The sequence below is a fragment of the Misgurnus anguillicaudatus genome, chromosome 24, assembly GCF_027580225.2.
Source record: "Misgurnus anguillicaudatus chromosome 24, ASM2758022v2, whole genome shotgun sequence".
In the NCBI taxonomy this organism is placed as follows: domain Eukaryota; kingdom Metazoa; phylum Chordata; class Actinopteri; order Cypriniformes; family Cobitidae; genus Misgurnus; species Misgurnus anguillicaudatus.
In genome coordinates this window covers 20789974-20813382 of record NC_073360.2, presented here as the reverse complement: position 1 = coordinate 20813382, position 23409 = coordinate 20789974, and the positions used below count along the sequence as shown (strand labels likewise).

The 23409-nt window shown below is 38.5% G+C and overlaps 1 protein-coding gene across 11 annotated transcripts in view; it reads right to left on the bottom strand.

Moving 5' to 3' along the window:
* The window catches only part of mark4b (MAP/microtubule affinity-regulating kinase 4b), a 49320-nt gene that overhangs the window by 13107 nt on the left and 12804 nt on the right, over positions 1 to 23409 (bottom strand). For 2 of the 11 annotated variants that reach the window (XM_055196486.2, XM_055196492.2), the window contains exons 1-13: positions 22044 to 22297; positions 21715 to 21906; positions 21338 to 21391; positions 4588 to 4636; positions 4415 to 4480; positions 2955 to 3025; positions 2756 to 2812; positions 2389 to 2625; positions 1802 to 1921; positions 1596 to 1695; positions 1082 to 1191; positions 820 to 1003; positions 112 to 323 (exon numbers count right to left, since the gene is read on the bottom strand). In XM_055196486.2, coding sequence (XP_055052461.2) covers positions 112 to 323; positions 820 to 1003; positions 1082 to 1191; positions 1596 to 1695; positions 1802 to 1921; positions 2389 to 2625; positions 2756 to 2812; positions 2955 to 3025; positions 4415 to 4480; positions 4588 to 4636; positions 21338 to 21391; positions 21715 to 21906; positions 22044 to 22121 — 1530 coding nt within the window. In that variant the 5' untranslated portion in view covers positions 22122 to 22297. Of the gene's footprint in view, positions 1 to 111; positions 324 to 819; positions 1004 to 1081; positions 1192 to 1595; positions 1696 to 1801; positions 1922 to 2388; positions 2626 to 2755; positions 2813 to 2954; positions 3026 to 4414; positions 4481 to 4587; positions 4637 to 21337; positions 21392 to 21714; positions 21907 to 22043; positions 22301 to 23409 lie in introns of those variants that run through there. The other 9 variants (XM_055196488.2, XM_055196496.2, XM_055196491.2 and 6 more) reach the window with 8 other exon arrangements.

Below are 23409 nucleotides of genomic sequence, written 5' to 3'. Positions count from 1 at the left end.
GAACTTTCTTGAGGGTGATTTATGTTTTCATACATATACTATATTGTCAATTCACATAATAATTTTTTCTTATAACAAGATGAAGATGTTTCTTTATTTGTGTGTTATTACCGTTGTTACATTGACATCTTTGCGGCGGTCTGGGATCTCTGCCTTGTTGGGGTTATTAGCTGCACTGACCATAGGACTGGACGGAGGGATACTACGACTGCCCACCACGCTGCCGCTGGTCTTACGTGAGGGCAGACGCTCCTCCTTCAGATCTCCCTCGCCTGCAGTGGTGGGGCTGCGCTTGGGGTGGGCTACTGGCACTGATGGCCCACCTGACAATTGTAAAAAGGTCTTCATGTTAGGTACCAACAACAAAGTTCATTTCCAAACGCAAATGAGGTCAACGTCACATTTTTGGTATGAATATAAATGATTAAAGTCTATGTAAAGTCAGGATTATTTGGGCGCATTCAAATTTAATCAGATATCAATATATATAAATATAAATATATCTATATTATCTATAAATATTATATATTATAATAGATCTATTACAATAGATTTATAGCATATTATATATTATATTTATATGTAAATATACATATAAATACATTATATATATAATTATCCATGCATCATCAGAAAAAGGTACAGAAGCGGTCACTGGGATGCTACCCTTTAAAAAATTCCTAATTTTTATCATTTAGGTACCATTATGTACCTTTGAGGTACTAATATGCCCCAATTAGGTATTTTTAAAAGGGTACCGGCCCAGTGACAGCTTCTGTCCCTTTATTTTTGAGAGTGTGGGAAGATTTGTGTACTTACAGAAGTCACTGTGCCTCCTCTGCCGGTGGTAGGTAGAAGCACTGCGTTGGGGTTTAGCGTGTGTGGAGGCAGAGGTGGAGCTGGACGAGGAGGTGGACGAGTGTTTGCTGGTGCCGTTTGTGATGGTGCTGGGTCGAACCCGTGCTAGAGAGAGACTGCTGCTTGACCGAGACTCCAAACCATCCTGCACAGGAAATGAGATGTTATATACATATAAGACAGCAATTAGGTTGGTCTCCGAACAGTGGCGTTCCTGTCTCACCTCGTTCTTGCGGCCTAGCAGCAGGTACGTGGCAAATATCTCGTTGTACTTTTGCGTAGTGAGTGCGTCTTTTATCTCATCACGGGTGTAACCCATTCCTACCATTACATCTGTATGGACAGAGGGAGACAACAGTGACTTGACTATTACTTACCACCTATTTTTTAGCTTGACGCAAGTTACAGGCACATAAAAAGTACTTTAGTAAACATGACCAAACCAGATAACCAAGAAGTTTATAGCAACACTTTGGATTTGAGGGTTAGACGCATTACTATTTGGATGTAAATATGACACTCCTGTTCTTATAAAATAAATTTCACTATAAGTAAGTTTGTAACAACAGCCAACTCCCAATAACTATTTATAAGATGCTTTATATCCAAATAAAGAATTGCTGTTGCAAGTAGTGTATGTGTGAAACTAGGGTGAGAAACTAGACAACGTCAGCCTAAAGTTTCAAGAACAGTCATGTTAAGGTCATGTTATGGCAAAGGTCTCTAGTGTCTCTCACCTATACGGCTGGAGTCATTATAGCCCTCCACAGGCTCCAGATGTGGCTTCAGCTCATCCCCGTCGTACCCAACGTTTAACCATTTATCTTTCATGATTTGCTAAAAAAACAACAGAGAATCAGAGTTAGGCAAATGCTGATGGCATGCAAACCCAATAGGACTTGAAGGGCATGGCTGTTGACTGCGAGGCGCAGTTCCTCCTCACCTCCAGGGTGCAGCGCTTGGTGGGGTTGAGCACGAGAAACTTGCGCAGGATGCCTTCACAGTCGGTAGACATGTAAAACGGTACACGGTATTTCCCCCTTAACACGCGCTCACGCAGTTCCTGAGGGAATAACACAGACTTCTGTTTAACATCTCATGTGATTATTACCAGTCACCTACCTGTTTACCCCCACGGCACATTTGACCTACACAAAAGCATTTCATAAGACAAGTTGTTGCATGTGAGGTGTCTCATTTAAAAATTATTTAAAATGTTGCCATAAGCCACTTCAAAATTAAACATAGGAGCTATTAATAACAGTTAATCAGTTTTGCATCAAGCCACAGATTTTAAATCAGGTAGATGCAACAAAACAGAGTAAACAAAAAATGTACTTAAAAATAATTGTGATTAGTTATTAGATGCTCATTGCAAAACACACTATTGTAGTCTGGTCTGTATTTACCTTACATAGTTTTGTATGTTTTCGAGGAAATGTCATGTCCACATTGGCATCATCCTAATTTTCCTAGCATCTACCAAATGCCAAAACACTGGTGTTTTATATACTTTGAGAAGAAATTAACCTTGAGGTTTTGTCCATCAAAGGGCAGGGATCCGCTGACCAGCGTGTAAAGAATAACCCCCAGACTCCAGATGTCCACTTCTGGCCCATCATACTTCTTCCCTTGAAAGAGCTCGGGAGCGGCGTAGGGCGGACTGCCACAAAACGTGTCCAGCTTACTGCCCAGCGTAAATTCATTACTAAAGCCAAAGTCAGCAATCTTGATGTTGGAGTCTGCATCAAGGAGGAGGTTCTCCGCCTGAGAGAGGTAGCATGTAGGAATATATATATGATCGGGAATGAGCAAAAGTAAAAAAGTATAACACTTAAAACCCTTCACTAAAAGCAGTATATGATTTAGTATATGAAGTCATGAGAAGAAAAATAACCTTTAGGTCCCTGTGAACGATATTCTTTTGATGACAGTAATGAACTGCAGACACAATCTGAAACATTGACATGTAGAGAATGTCTGTTACGACTCAAAAACAGTGAAAAGTCTTTAAAAAGATTGATCTATTCTTAAATACTTTAGAAAAAGGATGCTTTAATACAATAGTTTGTTTCAGATATTTATTTGTGTCCTACCTGCCGGAATTTAGCACGTGCCTCCTTTTCCTTCATTCTCCCATGAGATACGAGGTAGTCAAATACTTCGCCTACCACAGAATAACAATTACAAAGGAACAGTGTAATTGTATAGATTGACTTGCACGCACATTAAACTGGGAATTATACACTCTCAGAAATGAATGTACGAAAGCTGTCACTGGGGTAGTACACTTTTAAAAAACTACACCTCATAGATACCAATAGCCGATTATTCAGACTGATATCTGCCAATAATGATAGTTTGGTGGTTTATTAACTTGCTTTGACTAAATTCTGACTATGAAATAATGAACATTAAACTAGTGATGTTTCTTTACATTATTCTTAGCGAAACTGTGACCATAAAACCGCGATACAAACCAAACCATGAGAAGTGTGAACCGTTACACCCCTATTGTGTACATAGAGTGCATATTAGTACGCCTACCTGAAAAGTACATATTGGTACAAAATGTATACATACCTATATAAATAATGGTACATATTGGCTTTTTATTGAGTATTGTCCTAGTGACAGCGTTTTTTTAAACATTTAAACACCTGACTTAAGCAACACTGAAAAATATTGGTCTTGCTTTATTTTTCAGAAAACTATCTAAAAATTCATATTTACCCAAGAACCACAAATATAATGAATTAAAGTTTGTATCTGGTACTGGATGAAGACATTCTTTTTCCCATTTGCAAATGAGCAAAAAATGTCTTCAAAAACCCCATCACATCCTTAAAACAATACGGCTAATGGAGACCATAGTATCACTCATTTAGATAAAATATGTGCAATCAATTGGGGATTTCCTGACTAATGAAGTCGTCTACTTAATACTCAAGACCGGACGCAATTTATCACTCCACTGCATGTTCACTGACGACAGAATTAGATTCATTAAAGGAAGAGAAGTATACACATAATGAATAAGCTTCCAATGAGATGTAAAGCATGGAGCAGACTGCCAACGTTCAATGTAAGCCTGCAACTGCTGAACATGCATGTGTGTGCGTCTGCATGTAAATCAGCATTATCAGATAGATTAAGAGTGGAAACGTGTGATACATTACGAGAGAAGCTGAATTGAGAGCCCCAAATAGGACAGAGAGTCTCAACAGAGACGAGGCTGAAGATTAAATAAGTTTGAACTGTCTATAAGAAATCGCTTTAATTACTGAGCTGTGCGGGACTGTATTCACTGAACGCACATGCAAAAAAAATAAAAAAATAAAGAAGGAAAGAGATAACAGACGGGGTCCACGCAGCTGCGTTCAGCTCAGAGCTTTTGATAGATGCAAAAGACACACACATGCATGCTTATGTGCCATCGACTATAAAGGCACATGTGTGCTTATTCATGCACGTATTTAGCAAAGCTCATGGGTACATACAGCAATTAAATAGGTGCAGTTTATATGTTGTATGCGTGTAGAAAAGGGGATCTTACCTCCACTTGCGTACTCCATAATAAGGTAGAGTGTTTTCTCGGTCTCAATCACTTCAAAGAGCTGAACTGTTGAAGCGAGAGAAGACCAAGATTGAGATGAGTCATTCACATTTGATATCAACAATGATTTTGAAGTGTCGTGAAGCTTTTGTGAAAGTAGCACACACACTCACCTATGTTTGGGTGGTTGAGGCCCTTCATGATCCGTACCTCTCGAAAGAGCTGACAAGGGAACAAGAGAAGTGACTTTTAAAATTACATTTGCTATAAACATGAAGCAATCCCTGATTGCTATTTTATTATAACCTGGAAAAAGATAGTTTAAACAAAAAAACTGAAGCAGGAATATAATACTTTTAGTATATAATACAAAAGTGAGTATATTTGTGCTGCTGACATGTTTACTTTAGTTACACTTAAAGGGACACTCCACTTTCTTTGAAAATATGCTCATTTTCCAGCTCCCCTAGAGTTAAACATTTGATTCTTACCGTTTTGTAACCTATTCAGCTGATCCCCGGGTCTAACGCTAGCACTTTTAGCATATCGTAGCACAATCCATTGAATCTGATTAGACCATTAGCATCGCGCTAAAAAAATAACCAAAGAGTTTTGATATTTTTCCTATTTAAAACTTGACTCTTCTGTAGTTACATCATGTACTAAGACTGATAGTAAATTAAAAGTTGCGATTTTGTAGGCAGATATGGCTAGGAACTATACTCTCATTCTGGCGTAATAATCAAGGATCTTTGCTGATGTAACATGGCTGCAGCAGGCGTAGTGATATTACGTACTGCCCGAAAAGAGTCCCCTGCCTGCCATTAAAAGTGATTAAAAATCACAACTTTTAATTTTCCGTCGATCTTAGTACACGATGTAACTACAGAAAAAGTCAAGTTTTAAGTAGGAAAAATATCGAAACTCTTTGGTTATTTTTTAGCGCGATGCTAATGGTCTAATCAGATTCAATGGATTGTGCTAAGCTATGCTAAAAATGCTAGCGCCAGATCCAGAGATCAGCTGAATGGATTCCTGTGGAACAGGAAGAATCAAATGTTCAACTCTAGGAGAGCTGGAAAATGAGCATATTTTCAAAAAAAGTGGAATGTCCCCTTAAACACATATTATGCTTCTTGCAAAAATTGTAGGAAATAAACCCACTGTAGTCTATGTAGCACTATTATACTGTATGTGACATCACTCAAACTAAGGGGGCGTGCACACCAAAGCTTTTATGCCAGCAGCTGGCAAATGATTTCAATTGTTTCCAATGGAAGCACTGTGTTTTTTTTCCGCGCTGAAAGCCAGCACCTGGCGTTTTTTCCGCACCGAGAGTTGAAAAATATTCAACTCTGAGTGAAATGCTCAGCTTGTCAATGTCAGTTCTCACACGGCCGTCCAATCATAGTGAAGAAGGGGTGGGATAAACATCACAACAATCAACCGGCGGATTGTACAACGACTGATAAACAAAGCAGAATTATCACAGAAACCAAAGTGCTCAGCTGAAGAAAGCTGGCAGTCGGCGTCCATATGGCGTATTTAGCCGCGTTTAAAAGCTTTGGTGTGCACACCCCCCAACTATCAATAACAGAATCATGCATTACCAACGCAAAAGGTCAATGGTTCAAACCCAGGGAACACACATACTGATAAAAAATCTATCTGCCCAATGCATTAATTTAAATGTAAAATAAATGTATGAATAAACTAAAGTCAGTCAGCTAATCTTTTCTCTTTAACATCGGAGTGTTCCTGAATTTAGGAAATTGAATTATTGTACTGCTTGTTTTTACCATCTTGTGATTTTCCCTAATTTTTAAACTGCCTTAATTGTAAATGTGTAAGACATGTTATTCTGCTGTTTAAAAGGAGATCTTAAAAATGGCAAGAACCTTGTATAACAAAGGGTGCTTTGGAAAGGGGCACAGAGAGAGAGAGAGAGAGACCAATCAAAACAGAGAGATTGACTAAAAGTATGTGCGAGTCTGTGTGTGTATGAGAAAGAGTACAAGAGAGTCACAAAGGACAGAGTAAAAACATAATAAATAGAAACTGAAAGACTGCACGGTCGGCATCTTTATAGCTAATTCTTCCCAAACACAGTCAGTCACCCTGGGAGAAAGGCAGAGCGAGCGAGGAAGAGAAACAGAGAGAGAGAGAGAGAGAGAGAGAGAGAGAGAGAGACCCTGAGTCCCATCAGTAAGTTTCCATTCACCATTGGTCCTCATGTCAGGAGCCTGTACACCCAGCAAGCAATAGCTGTCATTTCACAGTCTAGGTGAACTATAGAGCTAATTTAGTCAGGCTAAGAGTAACCTCTAGCCAAAATAAACTTGAATTCAATAACATGTCGTTTTGCCAAAATCACTTGCAAGATGTATGATAGATAGTCCATTATGGTAGCAAAGTCAACAGTAATTACTAGATATTTGCTTGATTTATTTTATTTTGGGCAATGATTAGACGTCCATTAGATTTTCATTGATAGACTAAATTTTGCATTGTTTTAGCCTAGACGTCTTGGCTGTGGATGGCTGTTAGGTGTCTTTTTAGACGCAAAATTGCTTGCTGGAAAACTTTACAATGCAAGACTCTTCTACAGTATCTGATAGAGACTCAAGGCTACGTTTACTTTCCTGCATGATACTGTATAAAACAAAACGATTAAAAACAGAATCATTAACCACATTTCTATACCACTCCAAGGCCATTTTTGTGTGACTAAACGCTGTAGCGTGTGACTGACGCCCTCACACCTTTTTTATGTTTGTCATGTGAGAAATTTTACATTATGTTCTCTCTGGATTTACACCGTCTACATACTAACTTGTTAATTTTTGATACACATACTGTACGGTTTGCTTTTGGCATCATACAAGCTGACAAAACCGGTACAGGAGCATGTTTGACCCTTATTTACAGCAGATAACAGATTATGATCAATGTGTATTTTAAGAAACATGGGTCTTGTTTGGCACACTTAATGAGATGTGTTAAAAGCAAGTAAGACTAGTTTTAAGGTGCTGCAGCACTAAAATAATCATTTCAGAAAGATCTGAGTGTTATTATCACTGTTATTCTTCTGCTGGTGGGACACAGAGACAGTAGGCATCTGTTTGAGCTCACTAATCTGTTTGTTTAACGCATGTAGGGATGGCATACAAACATGGATGCACATAAATCTGAAATTGAATTGATCGAGACAGACCGGTTATATAATGACCCTTCTAATGCATAAAACTCTTAGCCAGCAGCACAGATACACAGGGAAATGAAATCGAATCCACTCTCTCATCCCTTTTCTATTACTAAAAAGCACTGACAACCTAACAAAGTTGATATATTTCAACTAAATGCAGGTTATGTTTCAAATAAACTTCAATGTGCCCTTTTTAATTGTCAATATTTTCTATGAACCAAATGATTAAAGCAGAAAAAAACCATCCAAAATTATGTTTAATTAGTTTTCCAGATAGAAAACAACAAGAAAAAAAACGCTAACACTTTAGTTTGGGGACCAGATCTCACAAATAACTGTTGCTATTAATTGCTACTAAAATGCAGCTTATTACCATACCATGAGTAATATTGACTGTTCATTATTCACTACCTTGTCAGAAAAAAAGTACAAAAGTGGTCGCTGGGGGGGTACCCCAAAGATACATTGCTGTACCTAAATGGTACAAATTAGGATATTTAACTCTTTCCCCGCTATGGACGAGTTTTAAAGAGAAAACGCTTCCCTGCCAATGACAAGTTTTTCCGGCAATCCGTATTTCTGCTATTATCCACCAGGTGGCACTCTTACCCGACTTATAAAACCCGGAAGTATTCCTTTAGGGCAAAGGGTTCAAACTCTGTGTATATTTGGAGGTTCGCTCTGAATGATCTCTATCAAAAGTCCTTCACTAAAATCGATTTCTCAGGTTTTTTTTGCTTAAAATTTGGTATTTTTTAAGAAACCTACCCATTTGAGGTGATAAAAGAGAACAAATAAAGGTAGGATGAATTTTTTTTTTGAAAGCAGGGGGTCTGTTCTTTCATTTAATTTATACCACGGGTCTGTTGAATGCTGCATTCTGATTGGCTGAGAAATGTTCTATGAGTGTTGATTATTTTTCTGTAAACCGCATACCTAACTTGTCAAATGTTTTAAAAATAGGCACCAGAGCAATGTTTGTGGTAACCGTGGTATAAGCGGAATAATTGACTCCGGTCCTTTGCATTATTTTCTTATAATTCAATGGCCCGTCGTCAATTATTCCTTACATATTGTATGTTTATATATTTAAAGGTGCAGTGTGTAATGTTTAGAAGGATCTCTTGACAGGAATGCAAAATAATATACAAAACTAAATTATCTGGGGTATTTAAAGACCTTTTTATAATGAACCGTTATGTTTTTATTACCTTAGAATGAGACGTTTTTATCTACATACACCGAGGGTCCCCTTATGTGGAGGTCGCCATTTTGTGCCGGCATGTTTATACAGAAGCCCTTAACGGACAAACTTTTTGTCTGTGACGATGACATGTTTTACCGGTGGCGGCTACTGTAGCTTCTCTATGCGTTTCAAAAGCGAGGGGTGAGCAGTGGATTGAGCCGTTGGTTGCAATTTGCAACCTCACCACTAGATGCTGCTAAAATGTACACACTGCACCTTTAAAGAAGAACATTTTCTGGAAGGCATTAAACTTTTGTGAAAATCATAAAAATGCTGTCGCTGTCTGCCAACTTTAAAAATAAAAACACTGGTGGGGAAAGAGTTAAAAGAGTACTGTCCCAATTATAGATATTGTACCTTTTTTGTGAGTGTATAAAGCACACATTAATGCCATATTCTGCATGCCCATACACATCCCTTAATCCTATCCCATACCAAAAATTTACAACTACTAACTATTAATAATCAGAAATGAATAAGTTTATTGAGGCAATAGTTTTATTTAATAGTGGTTTCCAGTGGTTTTAATAGTAGGTCCGCAAACTTATATGTGACCAAAATATTAAATAAAACAAATATAAATTAAAATGAAAAACAAAAAATCATTTAAATAATTTACTGGAAATCCAGACACAAATACCCACAGCGTGTGCAAACGACCTTTTTCTTTTTGCAATGTGAAAATGTAACATTTGCTTTTACAAATGGTCAAATAAAAGGTAAATAAATCACATGGATACTATGAGACAACATCATGACACACACACACACACACACACACACGAAAGCCTCTTAAGACCAGCTTCAATTGAATTGAAAAGACAAGCAACATAACATCTATTCGCCTGATCTCTATAGCTAACCATCAGATAAACCAGGATCTCTTCCCTCTCTCCTTTCCTCAAAGACGGGACTTCCTGGTTCACTTCCCAGGCATTGGCCTCACGTCACCGTTGCTATGGTGAGCTGGTATTAAGGCAGAGACTTATCTCACCCCCTCAGTCTGGCAGCGCCGCGCCGCTCCCTCAGCACCTGATGGAAAACCTGCCACCGCCCGCACGGCTTTCACACTCTCTTTCTCTCTCTCTCTCTCTCTCAAGATAGCATTATTGCAGACATGCTGCATTTCTCCTCTTCTTCCCGTTTTTACTGTCAGGTTCCCTTTTGTTCTCCATTCAGACATTTTAGTCTGAATTAGTAACGTTTCACCATCTCGGTTTCAAGCAAAACTGCAGGTGACTAACGTACTAATCTTTATGTGGGTTGAACCCAAATGACGTCAAACTGAAGTACCTGCAATATTGAACCTGCCGGGTCAGATTATAAATTATTATTGTAAAATATAACACTTTACACAATAAGGTATTATTTGTTAATATTAGTAAGCTAACATAGACTATTTATTAACCTTTCTTAATGTTCGTTAAAGGAAAACGCCACCGTTTTTCAACATTTTACTATGTTATTACCTCAACTTAGACGAATAAATACATATCTATCTTTTTTCAATGCGTGCACTTAATCTTTGTACAGCGGGTCGTGAATGTGTTAGCATTTAGCCTAGCCCCATTCAGTCCTTAGGATCCAAACAAGGATGAATTTAGAAGCCACCAAACACTTCAATGTTTTCCCCATTTAAAGACTGTTACATGAGGAGTTACACGAGTAAGGATGGTGGCACAAAATAAAACGATAAAAAAATGAGAACCATGTTGTATGGCGGAAGAGCACTTCGACCTCTGGTGCAGTAATATTGAGGAGGGAAGGAGATTAGCTTTTTTGATTAAAAAATATGAGGGCACATGATTTTTTAAAAATTAATGAAGCTTTTAATTTCAATTGAATTATGACTTTAATGCCAATATAATTGTTCACCTAAGTTCATTGTGCATTAACTAATGTTAACAGATACAACTTGCGAATTTGAAATAATATTACTAAATGCTAAATTTACATGAACAAAGATAATAAATGTTGTATACGCATTGCTCATTGTTAGTTCATGTTAGCTGAAGCATTAAAGGAACAGTATGTAAGAAATGTATATAAATTAATCATAAAATGGCCCTGATATGTCACTAGACATTAAGAAATCATTTTCATTTCAGTTACTTATATCACTGACAACAGTGATCTGGCCAGGATATTGTGATTTAAAAAGTGGAGTTGCAGCCCTCAACTGATGTTTATGTTGTCATTCTGTGTATTGGCCACCAGTTGTGTGATTGCAGTACCAAATTTAGCCACAAGTTTTGTGATTGCAGTACCAGTTTTGGCCACAATCCTACATACTGTTCCTTTAACTAATAAATACAACCTTATTGTAAAGTGTTAACTTATAAGCTTGCCTTTGTGTATTGGGATGCGGTAAGGAGACAATTTTCCTAAAGTCCTAAAAATGTAAGACAGTCATAACCATTTGTAACACTCTAAAATAAAACTGACATCCATATTCTAAAATTTATGTGAATGTAGCCCACATGATTCGTTCCAGACAGTGTTAAGCAAACTTTAAGTTGATTCCCTGTGTTGTTGTTTTTTTCATTCTTTAGCAAGAGGGTTCCTCTCCCAAAAGTATCTCTGTGACTGTGTTGTTGGGGTATAAGGGCTGTGTTGGTGTTGCAAAGAAAAGCCAGTAAACATAAAAGCAAAAAAAAGCACAACCAGATCTTATTCTGACATATTTATGAGTGATCATGCCTATAAAGTAAAACACAGACAAGATAAGACAAATAATAGAGCCAAGCCATGGGAGGGTTTATAGTGAGGGACCATGCTGAGAACACATGGAAATGATCAACTAGTACATATCTAATTTATTTTAGGTTGAGATGTGGTCAGTCACTTTCCAGAACATTATTAATCATGGTTTAATATGGTAAAACATAGCTGTTATAGGAGGTTTTGGAGAAGTGGGATTTCACTGTGGGCGGGGCTTTACAGCATGACACCACAACAATAAAATGTCTTGCCGTGTCTGCTTAAAACAACTTTTAGAGATTTTATAACTTGTCACATTATTGCAATGCACCTGCTAACTTAGAAATGTTTTTACTTTTATCATATTCCTGAAACCGTCTGGTAACATCCATTCTTCCTTATCCAGCTCATCAGTCAGACTTCAGCCTATCGAAGACTTCCATATTCCACTGGGTACTGAATCATTTTTCATTTACGTCTAGTTCTGTTCAGACCTTCCTCTTTCCACACCATCTCCGACTGCTTCGTGAAGAGGGGGAGAATTATGCAAATCAAAGGCTTGACATTTTTGCATGTCTGAGCAAGAGAACAAAACACACCCACGCAACACTTCTGACATTAAATAATAGCTATGACAACCAATATTAGCATGAAAATGATCCTTCGCCTCCGATCGCCGTTTCGTAATCCCATATTTAAACTTTATGGAGAAAGAGATGGAGCACGGCGAAAAACTGTGCATGCAATAATTTGCTGGTTTTATGTTATCTAAACTTACAAGTTACCTAAACTTATTTAGAAAAATAACGCTGACCGTGTAGCTGAATGTCAAAAAACGTGTCATTAACAGAACGCAGCAGACACACTCACCTTAACGTTTTTTTATAAATCCATTTTCCTGCCCGATTAAAACATAAACATTGCAAACAACACCAGAATTAACAGTTAATTTACATGCACATATCCTAAAAATAATCTTGCGTGACTGATACGCTGTAAAGCGGGTGAATTTAAAACATGATTTTGAATGGAAGTCAATGACGCCGTCTGCCGGTTGGGTATACCAAGATGGCGGCTCGAACTCTGCGCTGGCTTCACCTCACGCTGTTACGTTAAGCGTTCTATGCCCAATCCAGTCATTTATATAGATCAGTGGTGGCATCCCATTTTAGGAAAACTAAACAAGTACTGCATTAATCTACCCATAGGCATACCCATAAGTATCTATGCAGGTAGGCAGAAAGACAATTCATCATACTGAGTAAATTAATGCTAAAATAATTTCACAACACTGCCTCTAGACCATACAACTAATCCCTGCCATGTATTTCTGTTCCCACAGGGAGGTTATTTCAGTATGACTGTCAGTGATCCAATGACATCTGGCATGACCGGAGCAGCCTGTCTTTCTCGGTACACAATCCCATTCTTACCTAAAGGATCCGATCCTTTCGAAACACACGCAAGCACGTGCACAGCCAGCTGAGCCCTGAAAGAATGTACCGTTCAGATGTTAAAACAAAACACTAACTGCTGTGAAACACTGCAGATAAATGAAATGTTAGTTGCCTATTCAGCGTGGGTCATTCACGATGTTAGCAAAGAATACACTGCGATTTCAAAGTACTGATTTCACTCCCAGGCATCAGTCTCTGCCCACGCTACTTCCATGCTATTGATCTGTAAGCGACTGAGGGCCAGATCACCACAGAGACCAAAGCAGATGGTCTCATCAGGGCACACCAACAGTTCAGGTCAAAGCTGCCTATGGGGGGCTGAACATCAGGAGTCAGGACAGGAAGTGCCAGACAGAAAACCTTTGGCTCCCTCCGATTTTTGAGCTAAAAATAATTTTGATTATCAATGGCAGTCGTTCTCAAACTTTTTGGAGTGTGCCTCTTTTGTGTAGGGGCATCCCTTTGCACCCCCCCCCCCCAATTTATTACATAAAACAATCTCAAATGTAAAATCTGAATTAAACAAAACATATTAAATGATACAATCTTTTTTGGAGGTTTGATTACACAGAATTTATGATCGTGTATTTTATACAACGTCATAAAACTGGTGCACTCTTGGCACCATCTCACACCTACCAGTTTAGGATCCAATGATCTATGGTAATTAAATTGCAAGATTATTGTAGGTTATGAATGTTGGTCTTAAACTCTACGGCTGACCCTTACGCCACCTAAACTTCTCTGTAAAGGACTTATCAAAAAGTCATGAAGGGGTGGGGCTTAATGTCAATATCGGTTAGCTACAAGTCATGTTTTTAAAGAGTAAACTGTGTATATTGTTTGGAGGCGATGTTTCTAACATTACTAATATTGATTAAGCTTTAAGATTGACGATTAAGTGTCTGTAAGCCATTTTGGTTGCTGTGGTGCATGCAGATGTGGTTTTCTTGCTGCTTTCTTGATAAAGGCTTCAACAGTGGTTACTGACTGAATATTTTAGTGTGTTATGGTGTTATTTTTCTTCATACTAGGGGTGTCACGATTCTCTGAATCCTTGATTCAATTATATTTTCAAGTCTAAGGTCACGGTTTGATTCGTTTCTCAATATTTTTTGAAAGCACATAAACATGCTATGCCATTTTTAGACTAGACTTTTATGAAACATAAAATCTGACCTTGAACCCGGAGATGCCTTGCCATGTTAGTCGTGCTGCCAGTGGATAAATATGGTACACGCACATACCTGATAAAACGAAACTTCCTGTGAGATGCACATTCCTGTCAGTATTTTGCACCTTTAAAACGCGCTTTTATTACTCTCAGACGAGATTGTGAGACTATACCGCAATAAGTCATGTTTCAATGCTGTTTTCATAACTCTTAAGCAACTAAAATAATAACTTAAACAGATCTCAGTTCAGAGAAACGACTGGTCCTGTCACAGACGCCGTTCTGCTGTGCACGCATGCGTGCTCTGGAGGCGCTTGCTGTTTTTTATTTTCCATGTAAAGAGCAGCTCGCGTGGTGTCTCCTGCATCTGCCATGCTATCTTTTGACTGACTGTAGCTAGCTAAGTTAAGCTTTGTTTATGCTTGCGCATTGGTCCGCAACACAAGCCTCCGCGGACCGGGCGCGCGCCTCACTAAACGGACGAGGCGTTTATAGTTGACGCGCTCGCTGTTGCACTATTTTTTTAACCGCCAGGGGGCCACGTGAGCAATAAAGTCAAAAACAAACACAAAGAAGAAGATACAAGTTGTCCGCTGGAACAACCCTGGTGCTTTTAACATCAGAGTTTGATATATAAATATGAAAACATGAATAAAACAACAATCTTTTATATATGTCTTTATTAAACATTATCATTTCATTAAAGTTTTTACTAAACAAACAGTACAGACATCTTAAGGTTTGTATTTTATTCCTCGTCCAGTGGTTCATTCAATACAAATATAAGCCAAACATTCTGAATCATGTAAAAGAATTCGTGTTTTAAACTGCAAAGTTTCCATACTTTACTTCCAGAGTGTCAGATAAATATATACATTGTTTTGCTTGGATTGATCAAAGAAATACGTCACAGGCTTGCCTGCTTGGACAAAATCGCCTCGAGTTCGGTTATTTTCTGATGCGGAGCCACGCGCAAAGTTACAAAAAATGCCGTGCACAGCGCCACGCGAAATGGGGTCTCGCGCACCAAACGCGCACTCCTAGTTGAGTTTTGCTGCACGCACCAATGCGCTCGTGCGGACGCGGCGAGCATAAACATAGCTTTAGAGGAGGTTGACTCGCAACATTCAACGTGTTTTTTTTCCATTTTGGCAAGCGGATCGGACGTGACATGGGGGCATGGCACGTTTGACGATTCCATTTTTTAATTCGAAGATTTGAGGCTGTGACTTAACAGTCCTTCCAGAAAAACGCGGAGTTTTTTTGTGATTGTTGTGGGCAAAAATCCTCGATTTTGCAGCACGTTTTCTTAAAAAATGCGATGGAATATGCTGGATATTTATGCAATTTATGCGATGGAATTGCGGGAATTTGCGAAAATTGCGGAACTTGCAAAAACTGCGGAAACTTGCGAAAGCTGCAATGATGTTCACGTCACATAATCACGTCACTTCATAACGTTCCCATGGCAATAGAGGACACGGCTGCGCTTTTGGGAAGTAAATGCAACATTTTCAACTTTCTGCTAATATATATGTGAATTTTTGCTACGAAAATGCGGAGATTATGAAATCATGCAAGCCCGCATATTTTGTGTGCGGAAATATGTAATTAATGCGGCGAAAGTGCGTCGTATTTGGAAAAAATGCAGCCCCGCATAAATATGCGGACTTTGGCTGATTATGCAATATATCGCGCGATTGCACAATCGCGTTTTTCTGGAGGGACTGACTTAATTTCGATCGAAATCGTGACACCCTTACTTCATACTGTATCTTACTATAGCGCACAACATACACAGGTTTCCCACCATAGGCCCCTTTAAAAATAGGTGCATGGGGGATTGCGGCATTGCGCTACACAATGTGTCTGGCAAAAAAAGAATACACATCACCCGACACTCCCAGAAGAAGAGATAATCTCACAATTGATCAAGCTTACATAAGTAAAGCAGTTGATCAGTCAATATAACCTTGATAAGATTAAAATTAATGATTGAAATCAAACTTTGATGCTCCTAATCTTATCATTAGATGATGAGACTTTAGCCTGCTTTTCACAGACAGGATCACAAATATATTTTGCACATCATTCCTATTCTAAAAAGGCTTTGCATTTCTTTAAAAGCATTCAGGTTATCGAAAAAAATCCATCCTCTTTGGAAGCGAGGAGGTACTATTATATCAAACCTGCAATGGGGGAAAGGGAGGAGACTGCACTTCTTATAATATCTCCATTCATTCTTTCTGATATATTTATTAGCTATATATTTCCACATCTCATATTCTACATAATTGCACATGCTATGAATGACATAATAATACTCCAAATTATCTTTCTTACAGTACATTATGCCTTATTATAAACCCTTCTTTCTGCTCTTCTGTGCTGGCTTGCTTTCTCAGGGTCTCTGCTCCTGTGTTACGCCCCCCTGGGGCCCCACCCCCTCTGGGTTCAGTTGCCCCCATTGTTCCTCTGTCTGAAACGCTGCTCCTGGCTGCAGAGGATTGAATGAGGGACACCCAACCCCCTCTACCCGTCTTCACCCAACTCTGCTGGCCTCCCTGAAGGTTTTTCATTAAAGTTGCACCGTGTTCTTATGATGGGGCCCCACGCCAGCACAATCACGACCCCCAAACCTCACATATACACACACAAAACCGCACACACATCTCGTCAAAGGCAAATTCCATGTCTTTCCCGGCCTTAGTTAAATCCAGCTGCTGGGAAAGTTCACGGCCGCCTGATTGTGCTCTGCCCCCTTCATCGCAGAACAAGATTTAACACAGAGGTGATCGGAGCACAGCGAGGATGCTGGCAGATCACCAGTACTGTGGTCACATTGGAATACCAAAACCTTTTGTTTTGCATTAAACATGTCTCAAATTAAATACAGGTCTGAGTATCACCCACCCAATTCTCAGATTGGTTATTAATCAATCTGGGATCAATTACAAATTTTTTTCTACATTCAATCTCTCAATATAGAATATCTGATGTACAGGTCACATAGGACGACCCTAAAGTCATAATATAACTATTTGCATTAGATGCTGATGATTATTTACATGCATGCATTTGGTAGATGCTTTTATCTAAACTGATCAACTGTGCATTAAAGCAACACTAAAACGTTTTTGTTCTTTGCTCCCCCTGCAGGTTGGAAGCGGAATTGTCCATTACCAATAATTTAGCCTACTGCAGCAAAGCTGGCTCTGATTGGATTGTATGTCTGCCGTAAAGCAAGTTTTTGTAGTTTTCACTCGAACTACAGGACCGCGACCCGACACTTGGAAATGTCTTTAGTGCGGTTTTGGCCGATAGAGGGCTGCAAAGCGAATGTGAAAGTGCTGTTCACCCTGAACGACTGAAACTTTTTTGGAAACGTTATTTTAAGATAAAAAAACTCTTAAAGGAACAGTATGTAAGAAATTTATATCAATTAATCATAAAATGGGCCTGATATGTCACTAGACATTAAGAATTCATTTTCATTTCAAATATTTATATCACTGACATCAGTGGCCTGGCAAGGATATTGTCATTTAAAAGTGGAGTTGCAGCCCTCAACTGATGTTTATGTTGTCATTTTGCGTATTGGCCACTAGTTGTGTGATTGCAATACCAGTTTTGGCCACAATCCTACATACTGTTCCTTTAAGTGTTGCTTTAAGGGTATGCAGCTTATCAGTATGTGTGTCCCTCAAGTCTAACCCACAATCTTTGCAATGCTTACACAATGCTCTCACAGTTCATGTGCATGGGTACATTATGAAGTATAATTTCTAGCTGTTGAAACCTAAAAACAATTCTTCATTTTTTCAAACTTTTTTTGCCAAAACTGAAATGTATCACTTATTTGAAGTTAGGGATGCATAACGATTAATCGCAATGAATCTATAGCAGAATAAAAGTTGTGTGTGTGAACTGTGTATAATAACTTTGTATAGATAAATGCACACACATGCATGTATATATTTAAGAAATGTTTATATGTGTATATACATTTGTATATTTATGTATCATTTATATTATATATAAATATAAATACTTAATATATATAAAAAAAATTCTTAGATTATACATGCATGTGTGCATATTTATATATACATAATTATTATACACAGTTCTCACACACACATATATGACGTAAACAAAAACTTGTATTCTGCTATAGACTAATCACAATTAATTGTTATGCATCCCTATTTGAAGTGAAAACATTTATATAGTAAATACACCCACTCATCATTTGTCCTCATAATGAAAGACAGTTGAATGTGAAAATCTGTGAGTGTTTCTGAAATGATACTGCCTCTCTTTAAAGATACATGAGCGACATCAATGAAATGCAAGGAGAGGCAGAGAGATATTTTGTCGAGAGAGCACAGCTCTGGGATTCAGATGAGACGGTGTAACCTGGTGTGGCTGAAGAAATAAGGCTGATAGAGAGAAGTGTTTCTACTGCAGTGTCTATAATTTATCTCTGCAGAGATCACAGAGCACCTCCAGCCCCACCCCTCACAAAAAGCATGATATACTAAAGTTCTCCAAGTGTCTACATTTAAGCATTTTTACACTGTCATCCTTTACTCACATTAATTGGTGCTTGACTTTTTGTTTTGTTTGACTTTTTCTTTCTATAGAAGAGTAAAATGATTTTAAGCAGATTGCCAATCATCAACTTTATTATTGAAGAAAGGTGCAGTGGAAGTAAATGGAGACATTTGTGATCTATGCAAGAAAACCTACAACTTCTCAGTGGTAAAAATGAACAAGATTTAGCTTTCTTCCTGTTACCCGGACCAGGAAATGTTTTTTGTTTGTGTATTTTTCATGTCCTACTGACATCGTAAAGTACTGTCTTTATAAAACATTATATTTTTAGATTTGGCATTGATAAATGTTCACATCTGCCAATACCGTCCAGCCCTTCAGTAAATAAAGCAGTGAATAATAGCAATAAGCATATATAATTTATATATATTTCTTATCCTATAAATTCACAAAATCCTGTTTCTGTGAAATGCTAGAGTCAACACTAAAAACAGATATAAATCCTACCGAGGTAATAAGCAGCTCTGCGCAGCCTGATGCACACCTCGCCAAAATTATTAAAGGGATAGTCTTTTGAAAATATGCTCATTTTTCAGCTCCCCTCGAGTTATACATTTGATTTTTACCGTTTTGGAATCCATTCAGCTGATCTCAGAGTCTGGCGCTAGCACTTTTAGCATAGCTTAGCATAATCCATTGAATCTGACTTAGACCACCAGCATCACGCTAAAAAACACCCAAAGAGCTTCAACATTTTTCCCATTCAAAACTTGACTCTTCTGTGGTTACGTTGTGTGCTAAGACCGACGGAAAATTAAAAGTTGTGGTTTTCTAGGCAGATATGGCTAGGAACTATACTCTCATTCTGTTGTAATAATCAAGCACTTCGCTGCTGTAACATGGCTGCAGCAGGCGCAATAATATTATGTTACAGCAGCAAAGTCCTTGATTATTACACCAGAATGAGAGTTTACTTCCTAACCATATCGTCCTTGAAAATCACAACTTTAGATAAAAGTGGTACCGCCAGACCCGTAGATCAGCTGAATGGATTCCAAAACAGTTAAAATCAAATGTGTACCTCTAGGGAAGCTGGAAAATGAGCATACAATGTTCCTTTAACAACACGTCCGTCCTACACGCACCGAAAGCGTTGTAATTGGTCCAGTAGAACCTCTCCCATCAGGCAAAAAAATCTATGTCACATTTCTTCAAAGGCATTGTTTCCGCTCGCAACAGTAAGAACACAGATGGGCCAATTTAAGGAGCGATTTAACTCAAACTGCAACAAAACTCGTATCTATTTACCCCCATCACTGCTGGTCTTCTCAAATCAATTTTGTGGGTTTACTGGCGAACCTGCTTCTTCTTTGGCTGATGCACTGCTACTGTGGATAACACGCGTGGATACTGCTTACTAGCGGTCTGCATGTGTAATTTCACGTAGATGCGGACAACAACCCAGAAGTATATATGAAAACCGACACGTAGCCTATGGTGTCGAGGCTATGCGATAGGACCTACGCACAACTAAAAAAAGCCCTTAAGTTTTCAGTTACATGGTGTATGTCATGCAGGGAATATCTTCATTATAAATACACAATAAGACATGTAGCAGGAACAGACAAGCTACTAATAGAAGATGCGCTATAAGACATTAATTTGAAGTTATGCTTCATGGGCAAATACAGAAAAATTCAGATATTACATTTTCTCCATAAAGCCAAATATGGTAACATGCAACAACAATTGTTTCACACGGATTTCACCATCAAACATGTCTCTCTCTCTCTTATATGAACTGCTTATTTAATCTTTCTAGTACTTCTTAATGGATTATAGACGGTTTCATAGGACGCACGTGTGTTCGTGATTACGTGTCTGGTCGGAACTTTACTTCCGGTTTCTGACTAGTGGCTAAAATGAACTCTGGAACAAATACCTCGTCGAAAATAACAATGGTTTTGGTTTCCTAAAGACAAGTGGAGATGGCGATCATGGATCACTGCTATGTGAAGGGAGGTTTGGCAGCCGATTTGTAGTTAACATTGTATAGTACACATTTTACACAGCAAAGTTAGCTTGTGCCGTTTTTATACGCTTTAGCTATGAAATATGAACTAAGGTAATCTACTTGTTGTTTATTTAACTTGTTATCAGAAATAAACTACTCTAAAAGAACTTTGTTGTTATTGATTCTTAGCAGAGTTTACCGGAAGTTACGTGTGTTCCACGAAAGCTGTTTGTTTATGTTGTAATCCTAAAACCGTCTATATGTTACGCCAGCCAATAGCAGACAGGTGGAATGTTTAGGAAACCAGATGACAACAAACATTATTCATTTCACTTTGTGCCACATGACAGCACAGAAGTTGCACACATCAGCAAATGGTGGCAAATCTGAACCAGTGACATGATGTCAAAGTTCATGTTTTTACAGAGCACGACAAAACAAGGTCTAATCAAATACAGTTGGACCAAAACAAGCTCCTTGATATGACCTTACGCCTCAAGCACTGAGTAGATAGACCTTAAGACGCACAGACATAATCAGGATGAACAGCAGCCGTGACCCAGTTCTTACCTTCTGTAGACTCGTAGGGTTAAGTTGGGTTTTGTCAATGATTTTTATTGCAACCTGAGAAGAAAAAATGAAATCATCAGACTTCTGCTGATGCACTGACTTGACAACTATAAGAACCAATAACCTTAAAAAAATATGCAAACTGTGCACACTTCCTGAGTAGATGGCATAATTGCTCTCGATCAAAGTGTACAAAAATTGTAAAGTGAGTACATTTATACATTGGTTTCAGGTATAGCCACATTGAGGTAGCAGTCATGTGACATGCCTCAGTTAAGACATGTATTTATAAACTATCAGCCAATCAGCAGAGCTTTTTAATCATCCTCATCCTTTAATCATTCACTACCCAACCAAAATCTGTGCGGTGGTCTTACCTCCCTCCCGGTCAAGATATGGCGTGCCAACTTGACTTTGGCGAAATTGCCTTTGCCGATGGTCTTGAGCAGCCGATAGTTGCCAATGTGAGGTTGTTCATCCGTGCAGGATGCGATGGAATTTCGGCATCGGGCCCCGAGCGATCGAGTCGACCATCCCTTCTCTGAACGACTGCCCGTGAGAGATGCATGCTAGAGGAGCAAGAAAAGATGTCAATGCGTTATAGGCCAAACATCTGCTATAAAACAATGAAATGGTTTACAAGACATACTGTATGTCCATTAACACATGATATAATTATGGATAGGCTCCTTTTAAAACTTAATACCTTAACGTTGGCACAGTAGCGCTTCCTGTGGAGTCTCAAAGGCAAGCTAATCTCTGCTTTACTATATATTGCTGGCATGTTTGAAGTTTGGCTGTTCCAGGGTATTACAGAAGCACGAGAGGGGCATCATTAAATCTAATCTATATAGGAATGCATTGTAATATTAAATTGTGCTAGCACCTCAACATGAGGTAACACACGTGGCCTTCTTCGCCCAGCGCTGACTGTATTTGTTCTAGCTAGATACAGAAACTCAAGTAAACATGCAGTGGATATTCGGTTTATTGCTTTTTTAGTGCCATGCTGGTACATGAAGGACTATTTTATCTCATGGGTCTAAATCAGAGTCATACAAAAAAAATGTTTTTATTTTATTACATTAACTTTCATGGCTCAGGATTTTATGAAGGGAACCCAGTATAGGCAAACTCACAGGTTGACTAATTTTTATACAATGGTATGCAACAAACAAAATGTAGTTCAAATTAATTTGTGATGGTGCAAACATTGTAAAGGAGGAGTTCACTGATAGCTTTGCAAATACAGCATAATTACCGCAGAATAAACAGTAAAGCTCTCACATTCACTTCCAGTTGGCATATTTACTAGGGCTGTGTATCAACAAGAATCTCACGATATGCTTCACAATACAGGGAACGCAATGCAATGTGTTGTGATACATTGCGATACTGTAAACCTGTGCGATATGTTGGGGTGTTTCCGCTTTTAGGAATATAATAGGATGTAATTTTAGGAAAGCTGTCATTGAGAACATACCACCATTTGCAAACCTTAGCAAAGAAATTTGTGACGCTGTGCTAGTACTTCCTGTCACAGTTTAAGTTCAGAGAAAAAAGAATGCTATTTAGTGTTTATGATGTAAACTCCAAACGAAACAACTTGTATCATTTTTATTTTAAAATGACTTGCTACTGTACATCCGTGCATCCCCCATTTCAAGCACATCACCACCCTCTCCCCACCAGCTCCACCCACAATCCCACCCTTCCCAAGCTATGTATTGATTCTTCCACTGCTGTTCGGTCTGATTACACTGGCAATTTACATGGATGGGTGGGGGTAGAGGTGTGGTTGATGGGGGTTTCACTGAAGGCCACTGATAGAGATTGTTTAGGATGGGGGATGGAGGATGCACCACAATTTGCTAGTGACAATGCTATAAAAATCCTTGTTTTAAAGATAATGCATTTCAGTGTTTCGATCACCAATCCACTATTTCACTCTCAGCTTGACCTGTTAGGGCTTTTCAGCTGACCTTGATGCAAAACTTGTGCACTAACTAAATGACAGTAAAGCACAGCAGATCGAGTTGAAGTGAAAGCAATGACAAGAGGAAATGTGTCAT